This window comes from Melanostigma gelatinosum (genome assembly GCF_949748355.1).
Source record: "Melanostigma gelatinosum genome assembly, chromosome: 2".
Taxonomy (NCBI): Eukaryota; Metazoa; Chordata; class Actinopteri; order Perciformes; family Zoarcidae; genus Melanostigma; species Melanostigma gelatinosum.
In genome coordinates, this window is record NC_136635.1 from 20,039,980 (window position 1) to 20,063,821 (window position 23,842).

Here is a 23,842-nt window from a genome sequence, read left to right on the forward strand (position 1 = left end):
AATAAAACATATTGTTGAAGATTGGGGGATCCCAGTCTTTTTGATTTGTGACCCCTTACACAAAGTCGGTGTCTAGTTTGGGCTCCTCGTCACATTTCACATGTCTAAGAGTTGTTAGCAGTTCCACCAAAAATGTCCCCTCGAAACTTCTTAGATGGTTTCAATTAAATATCTATTCAAGGCCCAAAGAGGTTAAATTATCCATTCTTTCACAAAAAAAGGAAAGAGTACAGAAAAGTCCAAAAAATATATCATATCAACATATCAATGCTCTGAATTACACATTGCTCATTGCTCTGAATTACATTACATTGCTTAGATCTCTATCTCACAACCCGTCAGATGTAACATGCGACCCTTAGAAGGTGATTTCCAACCCTGGGTTGGAAATCACTGGAGGTAAAACTTAGCTCCATCTCGACCAGCTACAACAGGAAATTGCTTCTTACTCTTTGATTCATCGGTTCTATCAATCTAATTGTGTGATATGTCAGTCATAGCTGCCATATTTCTGCCAGAATCATAGTATCACACATGTTATATGTCACTTTCGAGTATTGTGTTCGTGTTCGGTAAACCTGTGACCGGACCGATCCGAATCCTGTAAGGAGCTGCTGGCCGCTACGATTAGGTGTGTGCGAGACAACACGGAGAGGCGACTGTTTGTTTAAAACGATGGCAGCTCCTTAAAGAGGTCAGTGTAGTTGCTGCAATAGCATCAGTTATATCGCAGAACTGGAGAGTATTTCTTCATTTAAAAAGACCAAAGATTGTTTTGACGAAAAATACATTTTGGATCTTCTTCTGACTGGCTTCAGTCATAAAACCGTCGCGTCCAGGTGCCAGATCGTAAGCACGCAGCCAAGAGGATAACAATAAAGTAACTAAATAAATAAATAAATAAATAAATAAATAAATAAAAAATAACACCAATAAAGCTAGCAGACGGCAAACCAGAAAGTTCAAAAACTGGGATAAATGTTGAACTTTATGAACCTTTTTGATAAATTTATCAACGTAAATCATTTATTTGGTATTATTTGTATTTGGTCATTTGAATTGGTACTGCAACAACACAGTGCAATGTGTAATCCCAACTGCCAGCTTTAGATTGTATATTATTTGTAGTAACCGTTTACGACATTAAACACATCGAGAGGATGTGAAGGACAGATGGAAACACAGGAAGAAAGAGGGTGTAACATGGCATAGGAGGGCGCCGTATCGATATTTAGACTCATTCATGCCTGTACTAAACACGTACATTTCTCTAATAAAGCATACATTCATATCATTATTTTCCAAATCCAGTCAGACTGCTCGGTTCAAGTCTCTGATGTGCCGTCTGTACATAATCTGTTGGCTCCATATGGCTGCTGTTCACATCTAAATCCTGCTTGTGTTATACTGCAGCACAGACAGAAGCAGTTCGACGAGAGTTCAGGAGAAGACAGGACTAATTTTGGGGTTTTTTTTGTTTCATACTGTGATTTTATTCTGTTATCAATTTTTTATCATCAGTGGAAATATTGGCTGTAGAGGAAGAATCGCAACGTCTTATGAGCCGTCAGTCCTGCGGGGAACAGATTCACCAGTTGTTACCAAACAGTTGACGGTGTTACCACCGAGCGGTGTCACCCCGCCCTGTGTGAGACCCGGTGTGTGTGGAGGGATGAATTCTGTGTGTTTGTATGAACACACCTTTGTGTGTCTGCAGCTATGTGTGTGTGTGCGCCTATGCGACAAAAAAACACACACTTCCTTATCTGTTTTCTGTGAAGGGGTGAAGAGGTTTATTTGCACGTGTGTCTGTAAAAGTGTGTGAGAGAGAGAGAGAGAGAGAGAGAGAGAGAGAGAGAGAGAGAGAGAGATAGAGAGGAGAAGCATGACCTACATTTGGCAAAGCTCATCGTATGAGCATGAAACTGCCTAACATCACCCCAGAGCTCCTCAGCACAGAGCCACGCGATTGGCTGCTTTCAGTTCCAGCCTGACAACAGCACTGGCATCACCCAGGGGGAGGGGGAGGGGAGAGAGAGAGAGAGAGAGAGAGTAAGAGTAAGAGTAAGGAGGAGGACATGGGGAGGAGGCACATACATTAAATCTAAAAGAAGAAAAGATGCAAATAAATGATTGGATGGAGAGAGAAAAGAGACGAAGAGTGTGAGAGTGAGGTACAGGATCCAATTAGTCACACTTATGAAGGTGTGTGAGTGATCTTTTGTTACTCACATGTTGGGGACAATATGTTTAACACGGCCTCGTACAGAATGTTTTGTCACCATCAGTTTGTGGAGAAAAAGCTGGTGAAGACTTGTTTTTAGCCATGCAAGAGGCACGGCTCTCAGGATGCCAATGCCAGCCTGTAGGTCGGTGGGTTGGGCCACCACTTTGGTCCTGACTGAAATATCTCAACGAGTGGATGGATGGATGGATTGTGCTGTAATCACTTGTGCTACCCTGAAGTTCACATTTGTGCTTTTGGGTGAAATGTCTTTGTTGTACGGGATGCCATGACATTTGGTACGCACATTCTTATCCCTCTCAGGGTGAACTGTATTAACTTCACTTTTTTTTATCTAGTGCTCCGTCATCAGATATATTTTTTAATCCCTCAAATACTTTGTTTTATGGCTAAATACTTGATGCTCTACAACAAAGATGAGGCATTACCAGCTCCACCGATGTTTTAAACACTTCCTGTCTCTGAAGTGGGCGTGGTCATGGCGAGTTCACATCCCTCCATTGTGAACGGCATGTGGATGAATGAAAGCAGACTGGGTTATACGGGGATAATGTATTTGTATTTTATTTTGCTAGCATTAGATATATGCATGGCTAACAACCATATTAAGCATGATGAAAATTAGTAAGCTAGGCCGTTTCTGAATAGTTGCTCGAGAACGTGTGTTGCTGAGACCGAGAATGGCCTCGAATAAAGTTCATTTTCTCCTAATTTGTGTGTTAAAAAAATAGCCATTTTAGAGTCAGAACTATTTGGCTCGTGGAAAATGGGTCCAATATTTACTTTGACTGAAATAATTGATCATAAACTGTGTTCGAATTTATTTCTCCCATTGGAGTTAATGCCACCAGTCTCCTAAAAGGGCAAGGCAGTGGCTAAACCCAGGTGACACCGATACAGGAAACAGACTCTCAGTGGGCCCATCTTCTTTCTGAACTGTCTCTGGTGCTGATTAGCTAATATAAGCATGCTAGCACGATACGTGCTGAACATTGTTCCTGCTCATCAGCAGCATGTTAGTATTGTCATTGTGAGCATTTTAGCATTCATGGCTGTGGACTAAGTCTTGACTCAAGTTAGGGTTAGACTTTTAGTTCGACTAAATGCTGCGGTAGGAATGTCGTGTTTAGGGATAAGTGTCCAGGGGGTTTGTGGGTCTGTGTGTGTATGTGTGTGTGTGTGTGTGTGTGTGTGTGTGTGTGTGTGTGTGTGTGTGTGTGTGTGTGTGTGTGTGTGTGTGTGTGTGCGTGTGCGTGCGCACATAGTCCTATATTTGAGCATTTGTGCCTATGCTGAGTTTGGTGTCTTTGGTCAAGTGAGCTGTCAGAATATAGTGGGGATCTGTAGCACGGCACCTTTAGAGCTGACACACACACACACACACACACACACACACACACACACACACACACACACACACACACACACACTCTCTCCTTCTTCTGCCTCTGTATCCCACTCTGTCGGTCTCTCTTTTCTCTATCTCTCTCCCTGAGATCCCCTGGCACAAGGCATTATGGGAATCACTCTGGCGGGGCTCTCGCTCTTCACAGCTTTAATCTTTAAGTTGTTTCCATAGAAACGACTTCGTTCCCTCAGTTGATAACTGTTGGATGGTTTCTAAAGCTATAGAAGAATGTCCTCACCCAACATAAACCTCCCCCACAACCTGACAACAGAGCATACGTCTTAGTCACTGTAGACTCACTGATCTATTGATTATAAATAATGAAGAGTCGGTATTGATGATGCCGGGCATGAAAGACCAAAATAACTTTTTTATTTTCATTCCCGGAGTAAGAATTATCTACCAGTCGCTACAAATTACATTATTGTGTCACCACGGCTAGAAGTTCTTAAACGGTGGGTTCGGTGAAACGGTGTGATATTTTAAGGAAAGTAAGATTAGTTTGTAAAATGATAGCTAAGTCCCACAGCCCCTGCTTCTAGGAGACAAGGCAGGTGACATTTGGTCGGTGATGTGTTTTTAGTGAACTTGCAGCCCAGCTTGGGATATTTGAGGTTGAGGTAGCAGCAGACCGCCTCCTGTCGTCAGGTACAGTGTGCTGGTGTTTCCTCAAGTTGCCTCAGAAGCCCTTTCCCCTCCCTTCCCTTTTCTGTCTTTCTCTGTCTCTCTCGCTATATATATTTAAAACTCTCTCTCTCAGGCTCTGAGATGTGACATGTCTACACACACAACCGCCACGTACGAGTGTAACAACTTTTAATTTGAAAGATTGGATTAATAATCAATACACGAACACGCACACAAAGATTTGCATGTACCTGACCACTCACACACACATTCACACGATGACCAGTGGTAGGAGTCTTCCTCAACACACGCACAGCAGGAGATCTCCCCATCCCTGCATATGCGCCGGTTACCATGGAGACACGCAGTTAAAAATAACATGGGCGATGGCTTGTCTCGTGCCATTCCACCAACATGGTTGAAGCATTCACAAACACGCAGACACACACACACACACACACTACCATTATCATCGTTGGCATGATGGTGGAGTTTATTCCCGCCCTTCTGCCGCTGGTCTATAGAGATGATATCAGATGTTATGTGATGAGATGAAAACAAGACGCCTCCTAGTGCTGTAAACTGAAGTGTTACAGACTGCTTTATGTTGAGAGCTTCGTTGTTTGCGGGCTATAACACTGGCATTATAATGTGTTTTTCTTATTGAAAGCAAAGACCAAAAACAACAATACAGAATATTTATGTCTGTTAAAATGGTCACTGTGTCAGACAGGCCTTGCCTTTGTCGAGACGTCAAGAGGCGTCCCAGATGCTGCGTCATTACTTCGTCAACTACAGGGGATAAAACGACGCCCGTTTCCGATCCCGATGCCCGATAGGTTGACTGTTATCAGCCCGAGACTCAAAATAAACTACTGTGGTTGTGTTCGGCGTATTGAGGGAATTTATGTGTTTTTGATGTGAATTGCGTATGAGTATGAGACGTATAAGCGCTTATACTCCGGTTTTAATGATTAACCGTTGGATAAAAAAATGAGGAATGATGGCAAGTGACGTCAAGAGGAAAAACGCGAGAGCTCACATAATATACTGTCGAACAAATATCTCTAGAATGTTTAATAATCTTAATTTGACTTAAAATAATACTGGAAAATATAAAATTGGTTGGAAGAGGCAATGTTGTTTCAGATTTGTGACACACATTTCATTCAACAGTAGCTCGGACCGATAAAACAAAAAGCAAAAATGGCAATGTTATTATAATTATATGATTTATTAATAGATAATTATTGTAATTAATAATGAACTCCCAAAAAGCCCAACTCACAGACTGAGTATGTGGTATGCAGTACGTTAGTATGGCATTTTGAACACAGTGTGTGTATGTGTGTGTATGTGTGAAAATGCATGTCTGCGAGTATCTAAACAGACAAAAGACAGAGGAATTACAATCGACCAATCAGAACAGAATACCAACATGTTTCCTGTAGTATGCGCTACTCTATTATTCCCTCCATATTTCCTTCCCTCATTACTGCCTCTTTAGGAACAACGCTGCAATATTGATGAGGATTGGGGAAATCCAGAAGCCTCACAAAAGGTTTGAGCAAGGAGAGGAGGCCCTACAACATGAGATGATAAAACATTGATCTCCTGCTGCTGCTTTTCTCCACTGTTCTGATGTTTTTGTGCCTCACATTGAGTGCAAAATATGTCGGTTTTAAACTCCTCTCTTCCAAACAGCTCCAAAATATTTTGCCTTTTGTCAAATTGTCTCTGCGTATATTCAGTTAAACCTCACTACGTGTGCAACCGAGCCAACAGGAAAAAAAACACAATTATTTACTGAGGATAAAGACTAAAGTTAACAGAATATATACCTGCTGGGTAACAGATCATGGCATTTATTTCATTCCTTCGTAATTTCATTATTGCTACTTCCACTTATTGGTAAATACACATATTGGCTTTCAACAACACTCTCTCGTGTGTGTGCTAAAAGATTCATTTGACATTTTGGGCTTATACACCATCTTGCAGAGAGAAGATTTATACCGATCTAAGATCTGTCTGGTAAATATGAAGCTGCAGCCAGCAGTCACATGGCTCTGTCCAGTTTAATGTTGAATGCCTTTAAAGCTCACTATTAAATTGTATATCTTGTTTACAACACAATGATAATGTCACTTATTGTATCATTTTCTGTTAACACTTTTATACAAAAAGCAAAGTGTAAAAATAACCAGTTGTGGGGTTACTTATGTGCTGGATGTTTGTTAACCAGGTGCAGTCGGCCTGCGGACAGACAGCTGCAGTCGCCAGGTAAAACATATGCGTTGAATGTTAACGCCAGAGCAAAGTGACGTAGTCTATCGAGCAACAGTTGTTGAAAGTTACACAGTATCATTATAATAATGAGTAAAACAAGCAAGAAAGTGACCTAAGGGCTGGTGGGGATTGTGGAGTCAAACAAACACAGGACGTTCACCCAGGAGGCAGCTGTTCTATTCTGCAATCAAAAGTCGAGTTGACTTTAGGGCTTGTTTCGTAAAATTGTTAAACTCGTTACTTGATGTTACAAAAAATTGGTAATAACTGATGTTAATTTACGCCGTCTAATCTTCAAAAAGACGGCAAACAAGCATATTTCCAAAAATATATGTCTGTACATAAAGAAAATGCAGTTATTCTGTGAACCGTTACACCCCTATATCAACATATGGCAGCACTGACAAAAGCATCGGTGTAGTGTTCATGCTGTGCCACTAAGAGGCAGCACAGGAACACTATCAGTGGAGTCTGTTAATAATGGGTGAACCGCGTGTGTAGAGCCAGGAAATAATCCCTTTAATGTTTAACCTGCTGTTACGTTGTTGATATTTCCTCTGGCTCGTCGGGCAAACTGTGACGTGGCGAGTGCTGTAAATAAGACTTTTAGATTCATTGTCAGACACTGTGACTCACCCCTGCTAGCCGTTACAGAAAGGCCTCAACCCCTTATAGAAATGTGCACACAGTCAACATGAATGTTGTGCAGGTCAGAGGAGCAGGACAGAGAGAATGAGGAGGCCGGCTGAACAATGGTGCAGCTGGGGAAAGGGGAATGGGGGTAGCATGATTTATTCATTATGTGTGAAAGGAGGACACAGACAAAAAAAATTAAAGATAGAAACAGAGGGAAGGGAATTGTATTCTATACAGTTCTAAAAAAGAATTGACCAATATTCCTACATAAAAGCAAGTTTGTAAAACTGTGCTGTGAGTGATTTAAGATGATACTGATTAAGTGCTTTGGCCTAAAACTCCCCAGGCAGGACAGGCTATTATCCAAGAGGCTACGATGCGGCTCATATGAAGCTGAAAGGTCTGTGAGCCGGCCCTGATGTTTCATACATCACTCAATACCGCGGCTGACAAACAACCCCAGGGACGAGAACCGATCAAAGGCCTCCCGGCAGTCCTGTTTAGAGAAACTGCAGCAAATAACCGAGGAAAGCCACAAGGAACGGCCGTACATTTAATATTCCATTCAATACTCCATCGTTTGCGCTGACGCTGACCACTGCGGTGAAGCGCGTGCAGACCACGTGGTGGATTCGCATGTGTGTGCGTGTGTGTGCAGATATTTTACGGTGGGTATTTTGTCGTTCCCGGCCCCGGCGGGAGGCTGAAAGCTCTTCGAGCAGACTGCCTGCTCCGCCAGCTCTTCTCCAAAATCAGCAAAGTGCCAGAGCTCCAGATTACAGCAGATTACCGGGCAGGGTGCTCGTACACTCGCTCTGCTCTGCGTGCGTGTGTGTGTCAAGCGCATGGGGATGTTGACGAAGACAACGTTTCCTAGAGGACAGTGAAAGATATTGAGAATAATTTGCTTCCAGATTTTTGTCCAATTTCATTGTTTTAACGTTTATCTATTATTTCACTGTATGAATAAATGCTTTTACACCAACACTAAATCAAGTGTTCTCTCTCTCTCTCTCTCTCTCTCTCTCTCTCTCTCTCTCTCTCTCTCTCTCTCTCTCTCTCTCTCTCTCTCTCTCTCTCTCTCTCGCTCTCTCTCTTAGTTCATCACTCTATGGTGGCAGCAATAGAAAGATTGGACACGTGATACATTTTCCCAGCATGTGGTGGATTAATAAATGAATACTTTGTGGCCGAACCCATCACAAAGAGATTACAGTCAGGCCCAGGCCATGCCCGGGCAGGATGCTACCATCTGACACCGACGGACGGGGGTGACCCGCAGAGACACAACAGAGACGGGGCAGAGAAGTGTTTTGAGTTTGTGATTAAACGTGGGCGCATCGCTCCTTGCGAGTGAAATGTTCCACATGTGACACACGGACAAAGATGCATTTCTTTACAGTGGTGTGTTGGGTCCGCTGGAGGGAGGAGAGAGAGCAGGGGCAGCAGGTGTGTGTGTGTGTGTGTTGTCTGTGTCTGCAGATGTTGCTAGTCTGGATGATGGACTTGCACTGGAATGTTTCAGAGAGGTCTGCGGGGGTAAATAAGGTGGCGTTATTCGGAGATATATGACAAGGAGTCTGCAGGACAAAGGGAGGAGCGACACAGAAAGACCAAGAAGAGGATAAGAAGGAGAGAGAGTGGACAGCTGCTGACCATGGCGTTGGCTTGTCTCGGTCTGGGCTGCGTCCCTGAGCGATCCAAAGGTACTGCCAGCTGAAGTCTGCAGCATCAGTGTGTTCCTTAAAGCTGTCATTACCTGTTAAGTTCCTGACATTATTCCTGACATATATTTATATCAGCTAACTGTCAGGAAAAAACATTATCATTCGGACTAAACCTAATCACAACAGTCTACATTTGCATTAAGATGCTATGTTAGCTAATTAATCACTGTTAAATCAGGTGAAGAAAAGTGTACACCCGAATCCCAAAGGTTTCAAAGATATCAACTATGTCAGGCCGAATTACAGACAATTTTGGACAAGTTATCTGGAATATTTTCATTTGATGTCAGGCCATTAATTACGTCTTGAGATTCGTTGTACAACTTATAGTTTTAATATTTCCTTTCACGGTGTAAACGCAGAGAGCTGAAATAGTAAATTAATACGTTCAGAAAAGAACAGACTGAAAATTGATCTGCAACAATCTTATTTTTGAACCAACTAATTTTTCCGTAACAACAAAACAAAAATGTACAGAGAATATTTCCCTGTTTTTGTCACAGGATTTGGATTTTGGAGTTTTCGGATGGGCTTTTATCGGTATTTTGTGCCATTTTATTGGTAGATTATCTGCATCTTAAATATAACTTCAATGAAAAACAACGGTGATACAGAGCATACTGTACATGAAATAAGATTGTCTCGTTAAGCGGGAAACTGCGCGTTAAATCAAAGATGTTAAGCTTTGATTATGTGTGTTGTTGTATTCCACTATGTGTGCGCAGCCAGGGGGGGGTGAGTTTATGTATTCCCAAAAAGTGTTGTTGAAAACAATTTGACCACTGTGGCTGAAACCAAATGCTGACATCAATGTAATACTACAGTTGATGAGATGAGGAGGTGCTGAGCCGTTTGCAGGCTGACTAACAGTGCACAGTGTTTCCTCTGCAGAACTGACCAGCTAGTGTTTCTTATATAACAGCTGTCTACTATGACAAGATTCTGCAGCTACTGCCACAGGGAGTGTGCTGCCTGACCCAGATACACCCTAACACATTCTCCGCTAATGACTTACATTCACTCACATCTGGACCAGAGAGAGAGAGAGAGTGAGAGAGACAGAGAGCGAGAGAGAGAGAGAGAGAGAGAGTGAGAGAGAGAGAGAGAGAGAGAGAGAGAGAGAGAGAGAGCAAGAGAGAGAGAGAGAGCGAGAGAGAGAGAGAGACAGAGAGAGAGAGAGAGAGAGAGAGAGAGAGAGACAGAGAGAGCGAGAGAGACAGAGAGAGAGAGAGAGAGAGAGAGAGAGAGAGAGAGAGAGAGAGAGAGAGAGAGAGAGAGAGAGAGAGAGAGCGAGAGAGAGAGCGAAAGAGAGAGAGAGAGCGAGAGAGAGAGCGAAAGAGAGAGAGAGAGAGAGAGAGAGAGAGGGACACAAAATCATATAGCTGTGCCAGAAAGAGAAAGAGCAATATTAAAGCAGTGACATGTGGAGAGTCTGTGTTCTCATTGCAAATGTCATGGATGACAGTGCCTGGTGGTGGTGGTGTTTTTTTTTCATAGTGTGCTGTTTTACACTACAGTGTATCCTCTGTGCATAACAAAAAGAGCCAGAGCTGAGCAACTGAGCCTCACGCCATTACTTTATTTTAAGTTCTCTGTCTCCTTCTTCCCTAAACGTTTGTGGATCTCAGAAAGCATAAAAGCCCACATCAGCCAAGGCTCTCAGATAATAACTCATTCACTACTCAGGTAATAAAAAATTAGACCCATTAGCCAGATGAGGCTGAAGTGGTGCCATAAAATACACTTTTACATTATAGCCAATAACTCACCAACTGTACATTGCACACTTTAAAACCTTTGCGTTGACATTGACAGTTGCCAGTTGAGATGGATATCCTCAGACACACCACATGCATTTGGGCCGTCTCTTGACTTTGCAGTGCATATGAAGCCCCTTTGTTGCAAATAAGATCAGCTCTATGCTGTCCAATCGCTGTAGGCGGGGAGTTTCCATCCGTCTGTTGTTGAATCCATCTGTCCCTCTACTAACAAGTCAAGAGCGAGCAGAGCAGCCTATACATGCTTTTATATATCGAAGCCCCTTTGGGGCATCCCCAAGCACTCCCACTCCCCCTGCTAGTTGGTCATGTATTGAGCTCCTGCAACGCTGAGGGAGGGACATTAACCAGGTGCCCAAACCACATGCACCAGCCCCTCTTAGTGAATGACAATCAGGCTAAGAATGAGCTTCTGTTAGCAGCACTAGGGCCGGTTTTGGGCGCCTGGCCTGGTTTGATGCTTTTCTCTTGCAAAGGCTTTCCCAAGCAGGCGTGTTGATTCGGGCTTTTCTCCTCAAACATTTTTTCATTCAAATTGCATCGAAGTTCACACGGACCTTGACCAGCATTTCTTCGGTTAGAGCGCTTGCCTCCTGTGAATTGCTGCATTACTCTGATTTGCATTGCGTTTCTTCATCACATGCATTTTTATTTATTTTTTAATGTACCTCCTCTCCTCCCGTCTCTTGATGCTGTTGGCATGCAAGTCCTGATGATGACACTGCAAGCTGCTGACACTGCACCTGCAGATTTCAGGATGAGGGGAAGCAGAGATGGAGGGATACAGTGAGAGGGATGATGGGTAAAAGACAGAACGAGAGCATGGCAGACAGAGTGTGCGTTAGAGGAGTTTGTACGTGTGCTCAGCCATGTCTGGTCCTGGATGATAGCGATGGGTAACTCCCAGCATAAGCTCCGTTACAATCGATCGCACATGAGGAGGAAGAGGTGCGGGACAGCAAGAGGGAGGCGGGACAATGCAGGTAGGGAGGAGAGGTGAAACGCTACAATACGCCAAATGCAAACATTTCGATTTTGGTTTGCATTCCTGTTGGATTCTCTTCTCCACCAGGTTGTTGTTCATCTTTTGCTGAGTCTCTTTAGGGATCCGCGAGTTGTCGCCAGAGGGACGTTTGTCGAGGTACTGGACCAAGTGGTCAAGAGGGAAACTCTGATTCTATTTACACGTTTGTTAAGCGAAGTTGTTGCTGCGGCAATGGACTGTGAAGCTTGATGTCACAGTACTTTGCTGATGTTTTGTTCGCGATTTATTCTTCTCTGCTCAATGTCACTACACGTGGATGTTTGAGCCTCACCGTGCAGGATGATGTATGTGCAGAGTTTGCCACTAGAAGGCTGTTTTCACATGAAGGGCTGAAGGGGGAACATTTCACCGCGCTCACCTCACCTTAAATCTGAATAGAAGTCAGCTACATGCAGGCGGGATTTTGTAACTTCACAACTATCTTGGAGCCAACTGTGTTGCAGTATGCGACTTAAATAAGTGCGATGTGGAAACACGAGACCCCCAGCAAACATAATAAGAATGGACTTTTCTTTGAAGTATATTAACAACATTTGCATCTTCATTTATTCTGGATTTTTTTCGATGCAGCAGGAGTAGATTAAGGTGGCCTTATTATTGTGGGGAAAAACATATTTGACACAAATTATGATTCAAAGCAGAGGTTTTCTCAAACATGTCTGGAATAGATCTTTAAGTGAAAAAAAATCTTCCTTGTGAACATCTTTTCTTTTTTTGATGACATACACAACAAAGCAGGAGGGAACTTTTAGCTGAGTAATGCAGTTTTAGCACTACAACTTTACTTTTAAGAGAGCTAGAGTATAAGAGAGGGAAAGAAGGAAGGGACGGTGAGAAGAAAGATGAGGGGAACAAGTGGGCTGGCAGGCAGAAAAGCGACAGTAACAAATCCACTAATTCAACTGTGTCACAACATCTAGGTCAGCAACTTCTGCAGAGAAACACCTTTGGTTACAATATTCTGCTTCTCTGGCCCTCTTTGTTTAACTCTATCCATGGTAACTACCACTCACAACCAGGTATCGAGGCAGGTTTTTTGCAGATCTTGCAGATCTGTCAGTTTAATGAGCATCAGCTCTATGCAACTAACACAAGGATCTCCTGGAATTGCATTAAGCATCCCAGAATTTCACCTTTACAGTCAGCAAACCAAAAAAAATGTCCAAAGTGACAAATGCCTCATCTCAAATATATTTCAATCTGCCTTTCAATTTCTGTTACTGTTATTCCTCGACTACAATGCAAACAATTTCATTTGAAACATGTGTTTGTGCAGCTGCGGAGTCTTTGGAGTCTTTTAGTTGCATTATATAAACATCGTCTTCATGATCATTGAAAACACAAAGTGTGATGTGATAACTTTGTCTGTGTATGTGACCGTCTTTGGGGCAGAACACTGTGTAATTGTTTATCTCGTGTGAACAAGCTAGTCTCCTGTGCTTCTCTAACCTTGTAGTTTAAATAGACCAGATGCTGCTGATGTGAGCTCGCTGATTTAATTGCAGGCAAATACGAGCCTTGATGAGCAATGAAAGGTTGCCTGGCTACTGATGTACAGTGTGGCTTTCAAGGGCGCAGTCGCATTTTGAATTCAGAGTTAAAAGAGGAAATGGATTTCATAATAAAAGCTAAAGGGGCTCTGAGAGCAGATAAGAGAGATGGATAATCACTGTCCTTCTCTCTCACTCTCCTCGTCTGTAAATCAACCGTTTTAATCTTTCTAAGGAGAGTGAGAGATTCTCAGGTGTACATCATTCGTGATGGTAGGGTTTGTCGTGTTTTCTGATAAATATATCGTGGGGTGGCAATAAACATAGAGGACTGTGAGCAATGTGCGGTGGTGTGCTGGTGTATGCAGCGTTGCAGTGGTGAGGCGTGTTTAGCTGCCACCTGCTGGCGTACCTTCGGCCTAGTGTCAGGTTTTAATGTACAATATAGAAAGAGTATTGGTATGTGCCTTACATCAGACTTTCTGAAGACCTTTTTGTGTATCAACTTATAACATCATTGTCCTTATTTTTCTCTGTTTAGTGTATTGTGTTGTCTGGTGTTAGTGTGAGGCCTCTCTGGCTGTAGGTGGTAAATTGTAAAGCCTGGCTGGATCTCAGTTTATTGCAGTTTTCTTTCCGATGCCGGTGGAACAGACATGATGATGAAAGACATGACAATGTCCTTTTTTAACAACCATGTCTTAAAACAACAATGCCATTTGGGGTATTTTCTTTCTGGAACTACAAGAATAATATTTCAAGAATTGGGTTGAGATTGAGACGTAAACAAGGTTGGATTACCAACATGGTAACACATTTTTGTTGTCGATTGTAGTCTGCTGTGTGCTGCGTACTTGTTGAGTTCTTGAGGGTAACAGACTTGGTATAGGAAGCAAAGAGAGCAGGAAGAATGGGGGCTTCAGCTCGGGACCTCAGCTCATTATTTGCTCCTTGGCCTGCTGGATGGTCATACGGTCATGGGTCTATGAGGTTAAAAGATATGTTCTTATGTTGCTTTGATTGGCTGGAATCACACAAAAGGTAAAAAAAAAAAAAAAAAACTGCATTAAAAACAGAACACAGAACCAACTTTGTTCGTGTGCAGACCAGTTGTGATTTTTTTTTTCTTTTTATCTCAGAGTCATCATAGAGATTCCTTTGAACATCCTCTGTCTCTCTCTCCTCTCTCATCGTAGCTGTTTCAAACCTGGATATAGAGAGAAAACTGTCGCTTCACTATCAGTCTCCATGGCACCAGCAACACAACGTGTTCCATCCTTGTACCCGACCACCATGTCTGGAGGAGCTGCACAGAAGCGCTCAGCTCAGTCTCAGAGCCCTGCACCGAGGTGAGCGAGAGAGGCTGATTTGGTCAGCTGCATTTTGTTGAGTGAAACGGATTACACGTTTTGATGTGTGCGTGTGTTTGGGGTTCACAGACGAACAACAGCACCACCGCTCCACGAGTCGGGAGAGAAGCAAGGTGACCATCTCTATCTCAGTGGCTCCCCCTATGCCCACCTTTCCCTCGCCACACAGCATCCGCCGGCAACAGAGGAGTCGCCTGGCGCGAGCGGTAAGGATGGCACATATCTCACAATCAACCAACCAGATTTCTTATAAAACAATATGCCAATGAGACAATGAATTCAGGATTATGTGTACGAGACGAGTCTCACTACAGTTGCAAAAATCTCAAACATTGAACAACTGGACAGTTTTCCCTTGTACCTACATGTTGAGTAAGGTATGGGAAAGGAAGACATTAAGTAGAACAGCAAAGAAACACAGTTTTCTTATTCGTATTTTTGTGCTTATTGTGATTCTTATTGAATATATGTTCCAACAAACTGACATACTATCTCATTCTGATGTTGCCATGCAGCAAGAGAGAGCAGAGAGGGAGCGAGAGTTAGACTATCAGCCCAGAAAGGTAAAACTGAAATTTGTCTGTGTGTTCATGTCTGTTAATGTCTAACACGTAGACGCCTGCTGTAAGATTTGTGTTATATGCACCGGTGCTGTGTGTACAGTCACTGCTGTGTGTCTGAGGTTTCATGTAACATTGCTCAACAGCACTACATTTGATATCTCTGTTATTATGGGGTTGTTTATCGCGCTAACTTTACATTCCTTGCTTGAAGGAGAGAGCCGTGAGAGAAACAGAGATCCAGACCATACAGAGAAAAGTAAGAACATTCACTGACACATCTGTAATTTCATTGGTGAAGGAATTTACTTGCACACTCAGTAATAATTGTTTGTATGTGTGTGTGTGTGTGTGTGTGTGTGTTTTCCTGCTGCCACAGGAGAGGCCAGGGAGAGAGGCAGATACAAAGACGATCCAAAGAAAGGTAAGAATGATGCTTGAATGGCGAACTATCAACTGTAACAGACTTTTAGTAGTTCGTAGTTATTGAAAGACAAGGTGAACAAGATTTTAACATAATGGATTTTTTAAGACTGTTGGAGAGAGGAAACTGGAACATTTTTAAAATATATACATTGTCTGTCTCATTCATCCTTCACCTTTTAACTTTCTTTTAATCTCTTTATTTTAAATGATTTAATCTTTTGGATTACTCATGTCATGTTGCCTGTTTTTTGTTTTTCTTTTGTCTTTTCTTTATTTTGTGCTAATAGTTTCAGTGCTTTTACTCACTTCACCCTATTGAAGGTTGCATCTTCATTCCATGGAATAGAAAGGTATCAAGCATTTGTGCTATTATAACTCTCTGTTTACCCTCCAATCAAATCAATTCAAAAACATATCTTCAGATGCTAGAGAAAATAAATAGCGTCTACTTCATGCTCCACATCAGCATTATGAATAATTCCCTTTAGTCTGTCCAACTAAGTAACTGACATGTATTAAAACTGTAGGACTGTATCAGCACCTATACCATGTATATAATGTGGCTGCCGTCCGTTTGTTCCCTCCAGAGTGTCTCGACAGGAGAAGGCGAATGTGGCGAAGTCTTGGGAGGCCACAGAGCCAAGGCCTCAGCCCCCATTGCCCCCTCGACCCAGGACAAACAGACAAACTGGTCCAAGGAAAACCTCCCACCATCAAATCAGAAGTCGACTGGCGATTCTCACTCCATCTCCTCCTGCATTATCCCCATCAACGTCACAGGTAAGACAAAGAAGAACAATAGGGAAAGTAAGAAAGAGCAAGGTTGGCCCTAGTGAGGATCAATCAGGCAATTTGTTATTGTGAGACAACAGTGCTAACAAGTGGCCAAACAGCAACTGTTCCCAAATCAGGAATCAAACCCAGACTGCCTGCATGAAAACCAGGACTCTTATTGAATATATTAAACTTTAGCTTTTCATATGGCTTATGGCTTCTGTGTTGTTATTGCAGGAGTTGGGTTTGACAGGGAAGCAAGTGCTCGTTGCTCTCTAGTCCATTCCCAGTCGGTTCTTCAGAGGAGAAGGAAGCTGAGGAGGAGGAAGACTATCACAGGAATACCCAAAAGAGTACAACAGGACATGGGTATGTTATAGAGCACACCTGGAAAATTTAGGGTTATTATACTGTATGGATCTTAATCTTTTAGGTTTGGCAAATTGCTATTGGTTTTGTTAATATTATGAATATTTTTCCAATTTAATTGCTGAAATCTGGGAATGAGGTGACCTTGCTAATACAGCCACGAGGGCAAGCTTAATGAGCAGCAACAATCACATGCAAACAAAAATACTAGGCAGTCCATTCAAACTGTTACCCAACTTTAGCTACTTCCTGGTTCAGCTTTGACCTGTTTACCTGTGGTTGCACATGCATGCAGTTTCATAACACAATGAACAATTGTCATATACATTTCAGACGCTTCCACCCTTGATTTTGCATCCAAATAATATGGTTTTCGGAAAATTGCTTCGTTGTGGATTCATTCACAATCTGATCATGAATAAGGGAGGTCCTGATTCTCAGCAGCATAGCTGTGTAAAATGTTACCATTACCCTTTAGGACTGAAACTCCACATGCTTTGTCTCTTTGCTTTCAGACTCAGATGAATCACCCGTAGCAAGAGAGCGCACAGTGATTGTCCATGCCAACCCGCACCAACTCTCGCTCTGTCAGGAAGACCTCTTAATCAGTGGTCGTCTCCATCACACTCGTGACTCTGGCTGCCAAACAGATGATTTCCTTATAGCATGTAAGTTTCTAAGAATGGACAACTATATTTGTTTTTTTAATCTGGCTCCCATATTTGCACAACGGACTAGTACCTAGTAAACAGTCCACGACTTTATCCCTGATTTCCCACTCACCGACAGTGGCTCGGCGCTCGTAAATCGCGCTTAAGGGAACTGTTCGAAGACATGTGCCAAAAGCCTAGCTTCTGCATCGCAGATACATTTCAGATATCTAGCATGCTAAATATCTTGACCTGTCGCAGAGTCTATTAGAAAGTTACAGCCAGTGACAGTGTGAGACACTGGTTGAGGGGAAACCTGGCGGAGGGGGTTGCCTGTAACATTTAGAACTTTACTTTATATATATATATATATATATATATATATATATATATATATATATATATATATACATGCTGACAATTCATGTGATATAAGAGGTAACACAACAACAATATTTATTTGTATTCATATTGTAAATACATTTTTTACAATTCAAATCAGGAACACGGCTGGACATAGAAAGGTTTTAAAAGTAATTTTAGTTATAATTACAATTAAATAATGTTATAAAGATTTTTCCAGAGACATCCTAAAGTTGGACCCACCAATACCCCTTGTATTACACTACTTTGATATTCAAACCAAGTCCATCAATCTGGAATTAATTTTACTTATGTATAGTCCAAGCCATTGAGAAATATGTCCCTCTATCTCGCTCTTTTGTCTTCTCCTCTATAGGTACAGCTGCTCCCTCCAGAAGGCGCATCAGAGCCCAACGTGGCCATCAGGGAATCCCTGCCTCCCTCTCCCATTCAACAGGCAACATTTCTTCCCTGGGTGACCAGTCAGATTCCACATACACCGGTGCTGCAGCCCACTGTGGACGTTTGCGCTCTCGAAGCCTTCCTCGAGAGGGTGGACGTCTGATGGACAGTGATGAGGACGACGATGACAATTATGATGATGACGACGAAGATGAGGACTTGTCACCATATGAAGCAGAGGACTTTATTCCACCTGGACCAAGTCCAAGAATGAAGATGATGATGATGAAGGATGAAGAAGAGAGCACAGATGACCAGGCAGCTCCTGAGCCACTGCAACTTGGAAGTCTAAAGAGGTTGCAGCGGTCTGGAGAGAGAGACAGAGGGGGTGGAGGAGGGAGCCCAGAGCACAGCTGGATGGAGAGGGGCCGTTCTCGCTTGCCCCGCAAGGCTGATATGGGCAGCTGTGAGATCTCATCAAGTTCAGATACTTTCAGCAGCCCTATTCACTCTGTGTCTACAACAGGAGTCCTAGGCAGCCATGTGGACCACAAGGAGGACCACCAGTCGTCAAGCGGGAACTGGAGTGGTTCCAGCTCCACCTGCCCCTCACAGACATCTGAAACCATCCCCCCGCCTTCTTCTCCACCACTAACAGGCTCATCCCACTGCGACTCAGAGCTATCGCTCAACACTGTGCCCAATGCCATTGATGAGGGATTCTCCCTGGATCCCTCATACCACTCAGACCTCAGACCCCAGGGCCAGGGCCACAGGTCAAGCTCGTTCACATCTTCAGCCACAGACCAACTGGACGATGCAGGGGTCAGTACAGCTAGTGAGGGGGAGTGGACATACCCTCCAGACCAAGACCAGACTGATCCGGAACAAGACCCTGACCAAACCCAAAATCTGAGCCGGAGCCATGGGTTAGCGCAAGAGTACAGCTCCAAACAAGGCCTACAAGACCAAATCTGTTTTCGTGACAAGACCAGCAACACTGAAAAAGAGTCCGTCTCTCATTACCCATCTGATACAGAGGGTTTCTACTCCTCTTCTGTGCATTTTGGGGAGTGTAGTCAGAGTTACAGAGGATACATGTATAACTATGCAGACCCAGGGCCTGACTGTGGCCAATCCAACACTGTGGCAGCACCACGATCCAATGGAGTTTATCCCCAGCCCTTAACTGTCTTCAGAGCTGGTACTATGACTCTGGGGAGGACCTGTCGTCCACTGAGGAAACCAAAAGTCAAACCTCCACCACCTAAACGAACCTCCTCTCTGAAGGACACCTGTAGTTGTATTGATGTTGGAACAGACACCCAGGCAGATCAGGATCAACCAAAGATGGTTAGTGAACAAGACCTTACCTTGTCTTCCACAGATATGAAGCTGGAACTGGAGCTAGAGCTTGGAGGTGCTCCAGAACCATTACAGACATCTTGTCTAGTGGCAGAGCCTTTGGGAACTTGGGGAAGGGGACTGGGTGAAACCGTGGACATAGTAGAGCCCATGTCCTTCAGCTCTGCAGATACACACTCATTTAAGGATGAAGGTGCTGTGCAATCTGACTATGCAGACCTGTGGCTTCACAACACTGAGCTAAAATCCACCAATGGTGAGTACACATCCATGTCCAACTCAAGCACAGCCACAGGCACTACTGTTATGGAGTGTGTCAAGTCACCAGACAGCTCGTCCTCCTCCACAGAAACCCAAACCCAGGCACTAGCTCAGGCTTCAGAGACCAGGGCAACTAGTCCGCCTCTCCCACCTGGAGACTTCAAACTTGGGTCACCTGAGAAGCTGGCTGGCCTGGCCTCCCCATCAAGTGGCTACTCCAGCCAATCAGAGACTCCAACGTCAACTTTGCCCTCATCCTCTGCAGCGTTCTTCCCAGGACCACTGTCGCCCTCAACTGGCAAGAGAAAGCCCAAAGTGCCCGAGAGGAAGTCTTCTCTCTCTTCCCTGCAGCACTTCCCCAGAGATGGAGCCTGCATTTCCTCTGGCTATAAGAGAGACCCAGACTTCCCACCTCCACCTTCTCAACTTGATCTCAATGTTCTTCATGGTGGTTATGTCAGACACACGCTATCCCACCGAACGCACCACATGCACACGCTCCACCACAGCAAACACAGAGTTGGAAATGTTTTAGCCACTGGAACAAAACTGTTGATCCCTGAGTCATCAAACACCAACCCACCGCCAAGTTCAAACCCTGCTCTGACAATTCCCAGCCCCAATCTATTGGTAATAACTCCATCTGCTCTTCGTTCAGTGCGGCTCCATCCTATTAGCAGATCTACAGATAGTGCTACCACAGCAGACCAGGAAACTGCAAGCGGAACAGAGACCGCAACAAGACCCAAATATCCTCCTCGTGGTTCTACATTGGCTCCGCCACCTATCAATGCAAGGCCTCTCCCTCCTCGCAGACCACCTCCCAGACCCCCAGCACATGACCACACACCCTCCCCTGAACATCTGCAACCACCTCTCCCTGGCCGCCACCCTGATGGGCCTCCATCCTATGAAAGCCTGCTGCTCAGACAGGACCGCTATGGACCTGGAACCTTCTGGGCTATGACGGCCTTCAGAACCCGGATGGACCCATCATCAGAACCCTCTGAGGACAGCTCACCCCTGCATCGACCCGTGCCACGTGCCCCCCACCCTTCGCCTGTGGATCTACACACACATATCCACTCGCACACAGAATTCAGAGGGCTCACACACTCAGCTCATGCACACCCTGAGTTTAGGGTTTTGGGAGAGCGCTCGTTCTCCCAGGATGATGATGATGATGATGATGAAGATGAGGAGGAGGAAGAGGAAGACCAGGTGAAAGAGCCACAGAGGCCTGCGTGTTCCAGAGGAGGCATACGATCGAACCACCCTCCGCCCCCAGCGTATGAATTTTCTGGGATATCCCACTCAGACTCAGGGCCCTGGGCTTGTCCAGTCAAAGTGCCTGGTATCACAATGGAGGCATCGCATCCTTACCTAATCAGCGATGCAAGGAGAGGAGGACATGAAGAGCAGGAAGAAGAGGAGGAAGTGTTATCAGGTGCTACCAGAAGTGCCCATCAGCAGCAGCCACAAGAGAGCAAAGATGACTCCACCACTCCTGACACTGAGGATTACTTCAGTAAAGGTAAGCTCAATTCTTAAAGTTAAAGTTAAAGTACTACTCCATGGTATAGATTACAGTTGTTTTAAAGACTCCTACTTATGGGCGGGGCCTGGGGGGGGGGACTGCTAACCTCTTACAGGGCAATAGATATTTATTTGTATAAACTTCATGACATAGATAAGTCCTAGTCAATTCGTCTCTAGCTATGTCAGCATTAGCCTTGCAATGTTCAGGGCTGATTAAAAACAGATGGTGTATTGAGCCATTTTTAACCAATGTAATGCCATTTTCTATAGATTTGATGAGAAATATAAATTTTACCTCCAGCATTGATGCATCTCATAACATTACAGTCATATTTAGTTTACAGCTCTAAAAAGTATGTTTAGGTGTGGAGTTACTCTTTAATCTTGTAGTAACCTGTAATCACAAACAGAGAGAAGGCTTTAAAGGATGGTTATCTCACCAATTGTATACTAGGGTTGGACAATTGGTCGAATGTATCGGCACTCACCGACGGTGGCTGGTTGGCAAATGTTAACATATGGTCCAACCCTATTGTACAGTAAATGATCAAACAACCAGATGACATGTGATAGGGATGTCTTGTGCTACAGATTCCTCGCCCAGTGATAATTCACTCTCCCCTCTGATGGATGACACCAAAGTGGATGATGACATCATTATCACATCACCCAACAAGACCCGTACAACGGAGGACCTGTTTGCCATGATACACAGGTGCTGGAAATTTTGCATTGGTCGTCAATGTATTTGACTCTGTCTACAGTGTCTGTGTAGTGCATCTATTTGTCCGATTTTAGTCGTGATCCAGCTACTTCAAGGTATTTTGTTATGTGTTTATGTTATTCATCCACTGTCTAAATCGTAGGACTGTCCTGTTATTTCCTCATTCAGATCAAAGAGAAAGGTCCTGGGCCGTAAAGATTCAGGAGACATAAACGCAAAGTCTCGTCTCTGCTCTGCAGCACCAGTGACTCCTGTCGCCACCGTCATTATCCCGCCAGCCCCACCTCTCAACATCCCAGCCACCATAGCCACTGCTGCCGCATCACAACGAGCCCCTGTGCCAATCTACCGCAGCGCCAAGAAATCCAGCACGTCTAATGAGGAGTTTAAACTTCTGTTGCTGAAGAAAGGTAGCAGGTCTGATTCCAGCTACCGCATGTCAGCCACAGAGATTCTGAAGAGCCCCATTACCCCTAAAACCCCTGGGGACCCCCTTCAGGAAGGGGCTATTAGACAGGCTGAGGAGCTACCCTTTACACTCCAAGAGCCCCACATTTCTGGCTTTGACCCAATCCAGATACCAGGCCTTTTTCCCAGAGCCAACTCTGAGAGTTTCACCCTCAAAACCCTGCCTATGTCAGCTGCATCTCGACAGGGGCGTTCTCGGATCCCCCCTGTAGCCAACAGCAGTCGCTATAGTACACGCAGCCGCCTATACACGGCCCCCATGCAAGCCATTTCCGAAGGGGAGACAGAGAACTCAGATGGGAGCCCCCATGATGATAGATCATCCTAAAACCACCCGATGAGAGATGCCCTCTATTCTCAGCTGTGTCCTACTTTTGAAATGGCCCCTTCTACTTTTCTTATCTTGGATAGGTGTGTCATCATGGCCAATAGTGTAGTTCTTCTGACACACAAAATCTGACTGTTGCTTAAATGCACCCAGTTTTGGATCTGCTGTTCTATTTAAGAGGGTCGGACAGTGTTACAGAATCATGAAGGGATGATTATGAACATTTGGAGGATATACCTTAATACTGTATTATCAAATGAATATCTCCCACATAGTTAAAAGAGCCAGACTTGAGACCTATTTTGATTGAACTGTTTAAAATGTAGAAGAAGAAAAAAAATCAGTCCCAAATATTTGGTAAATTATAAGAAAAGATTTCTATTAGAGTATGGACAACGTGCGTGTGCATGAACTAGCACATGCAACATCCACTGATATTTCTAATTATTGTGTTTTGACTGGCGTGTGTGCGAGTGTGTCGCTGAGGAACTGCTTTCTTTTATAAATGAAAAATTATTGTGAAATGTAATATTCTTGTGGTGCCCAAAGCATTGGCCAGACTTCCCAGAGTCCAACCTCAATATTCCTGCCAACAAGCAAGGGTTGTTTCCTTGTGGAAGTTACTAACAACACAGCACCAACCTATCTATAATATTTCCATCTGCAGACCTGGCATAGAGTATATCACACAGAGCCAATCATATATTTCTCCACGTTAATTATATCCAAAAAGATAACATGATGCATGTATTTTTGTAAAACTGCGCCTCAGAACATGATGATAAAGTTTCACCATGTTGCATGACCCTATATGGAAACATCCCCTGGATCCTTGTTTCTGTCGACATTTCTGTGTTTCCTTTGTATTATAAGAATAATTCATCTTTCTCTGTGAAAGATTTTAGTGACATTTGTATTCCATTGCCAGTGATCTAGATTGATTTGTCTTGGATTTGAGTGTCTAACAAGAAGGTGCAAGGGCTTGGTCAGATAGATAC

The 23,842-nt window shown here is 43.8% G+C and overlaps 1 protein-coding gene across 1 annotated transcript in view; it reads left to right on the forward strand.

Annotated features, from left to right (window-relative positions):
• The window catches only part of nhsb (Nance-Horan syndrome b (congenital cataracts and dental anomalies)), a gene marked incomplete at both ends in the record, with an annotated part of 43,714 nt that extends 20,870 nt beyond the window's left edge, over positions 1 to 22,844 (forward strand). Inside the window, 12 exons of the mRNA XM_079293060.1 lie at positions 14,442 to 14,594; positions 14,685 to 14,821; positions 15,131 to 15,178; positions 15,390 to 15,434; positions 15,555 to 15,599; positions 15,889 to 15,951; positions 16,189 to 16,381; positions 16,613 to 16,744; positions 17,260 to 17,412; positions 18,134 to 21,319; positions 21,916 to 22,039; positions 22,217 to 22,844. Of these exons, the coding sequence (XP_079149186.1) occupies positions 14,442 to 14,594; positions 14,685 to 14,821; positions 15,131 to 15,178; positions 15,390 to 15,434; positions 15,555 to 15,599; positions 15,889 to 15,951; positions 16,189 to 16,381; positions 16,613 to 16,744; positions 17,260 to 17,412; positions 18,134 to 21,319; positions 21,916 to 22,039; positions 22,217 to 22,844 (4,907 nt within the window). The remainder of the gene's footprint in view (positions 1 to 14,441; positions 14,595 to 14,684; positions 14,822 to 15,130; positions 15,179 to 15,389; positions 15,435 to 15,554; positions 15,600 to 15,888; positions 15,952 to 16,188; positions 16,382 to 16,612; positions 16,745 to 17,259; positions 17,413 to 18,133; positions 21,320 to 21,915; positions 22,040 to 22,216) is intronic.
• Positions 22,845 to 23,842: the final 998 nt, after the last annotated feature.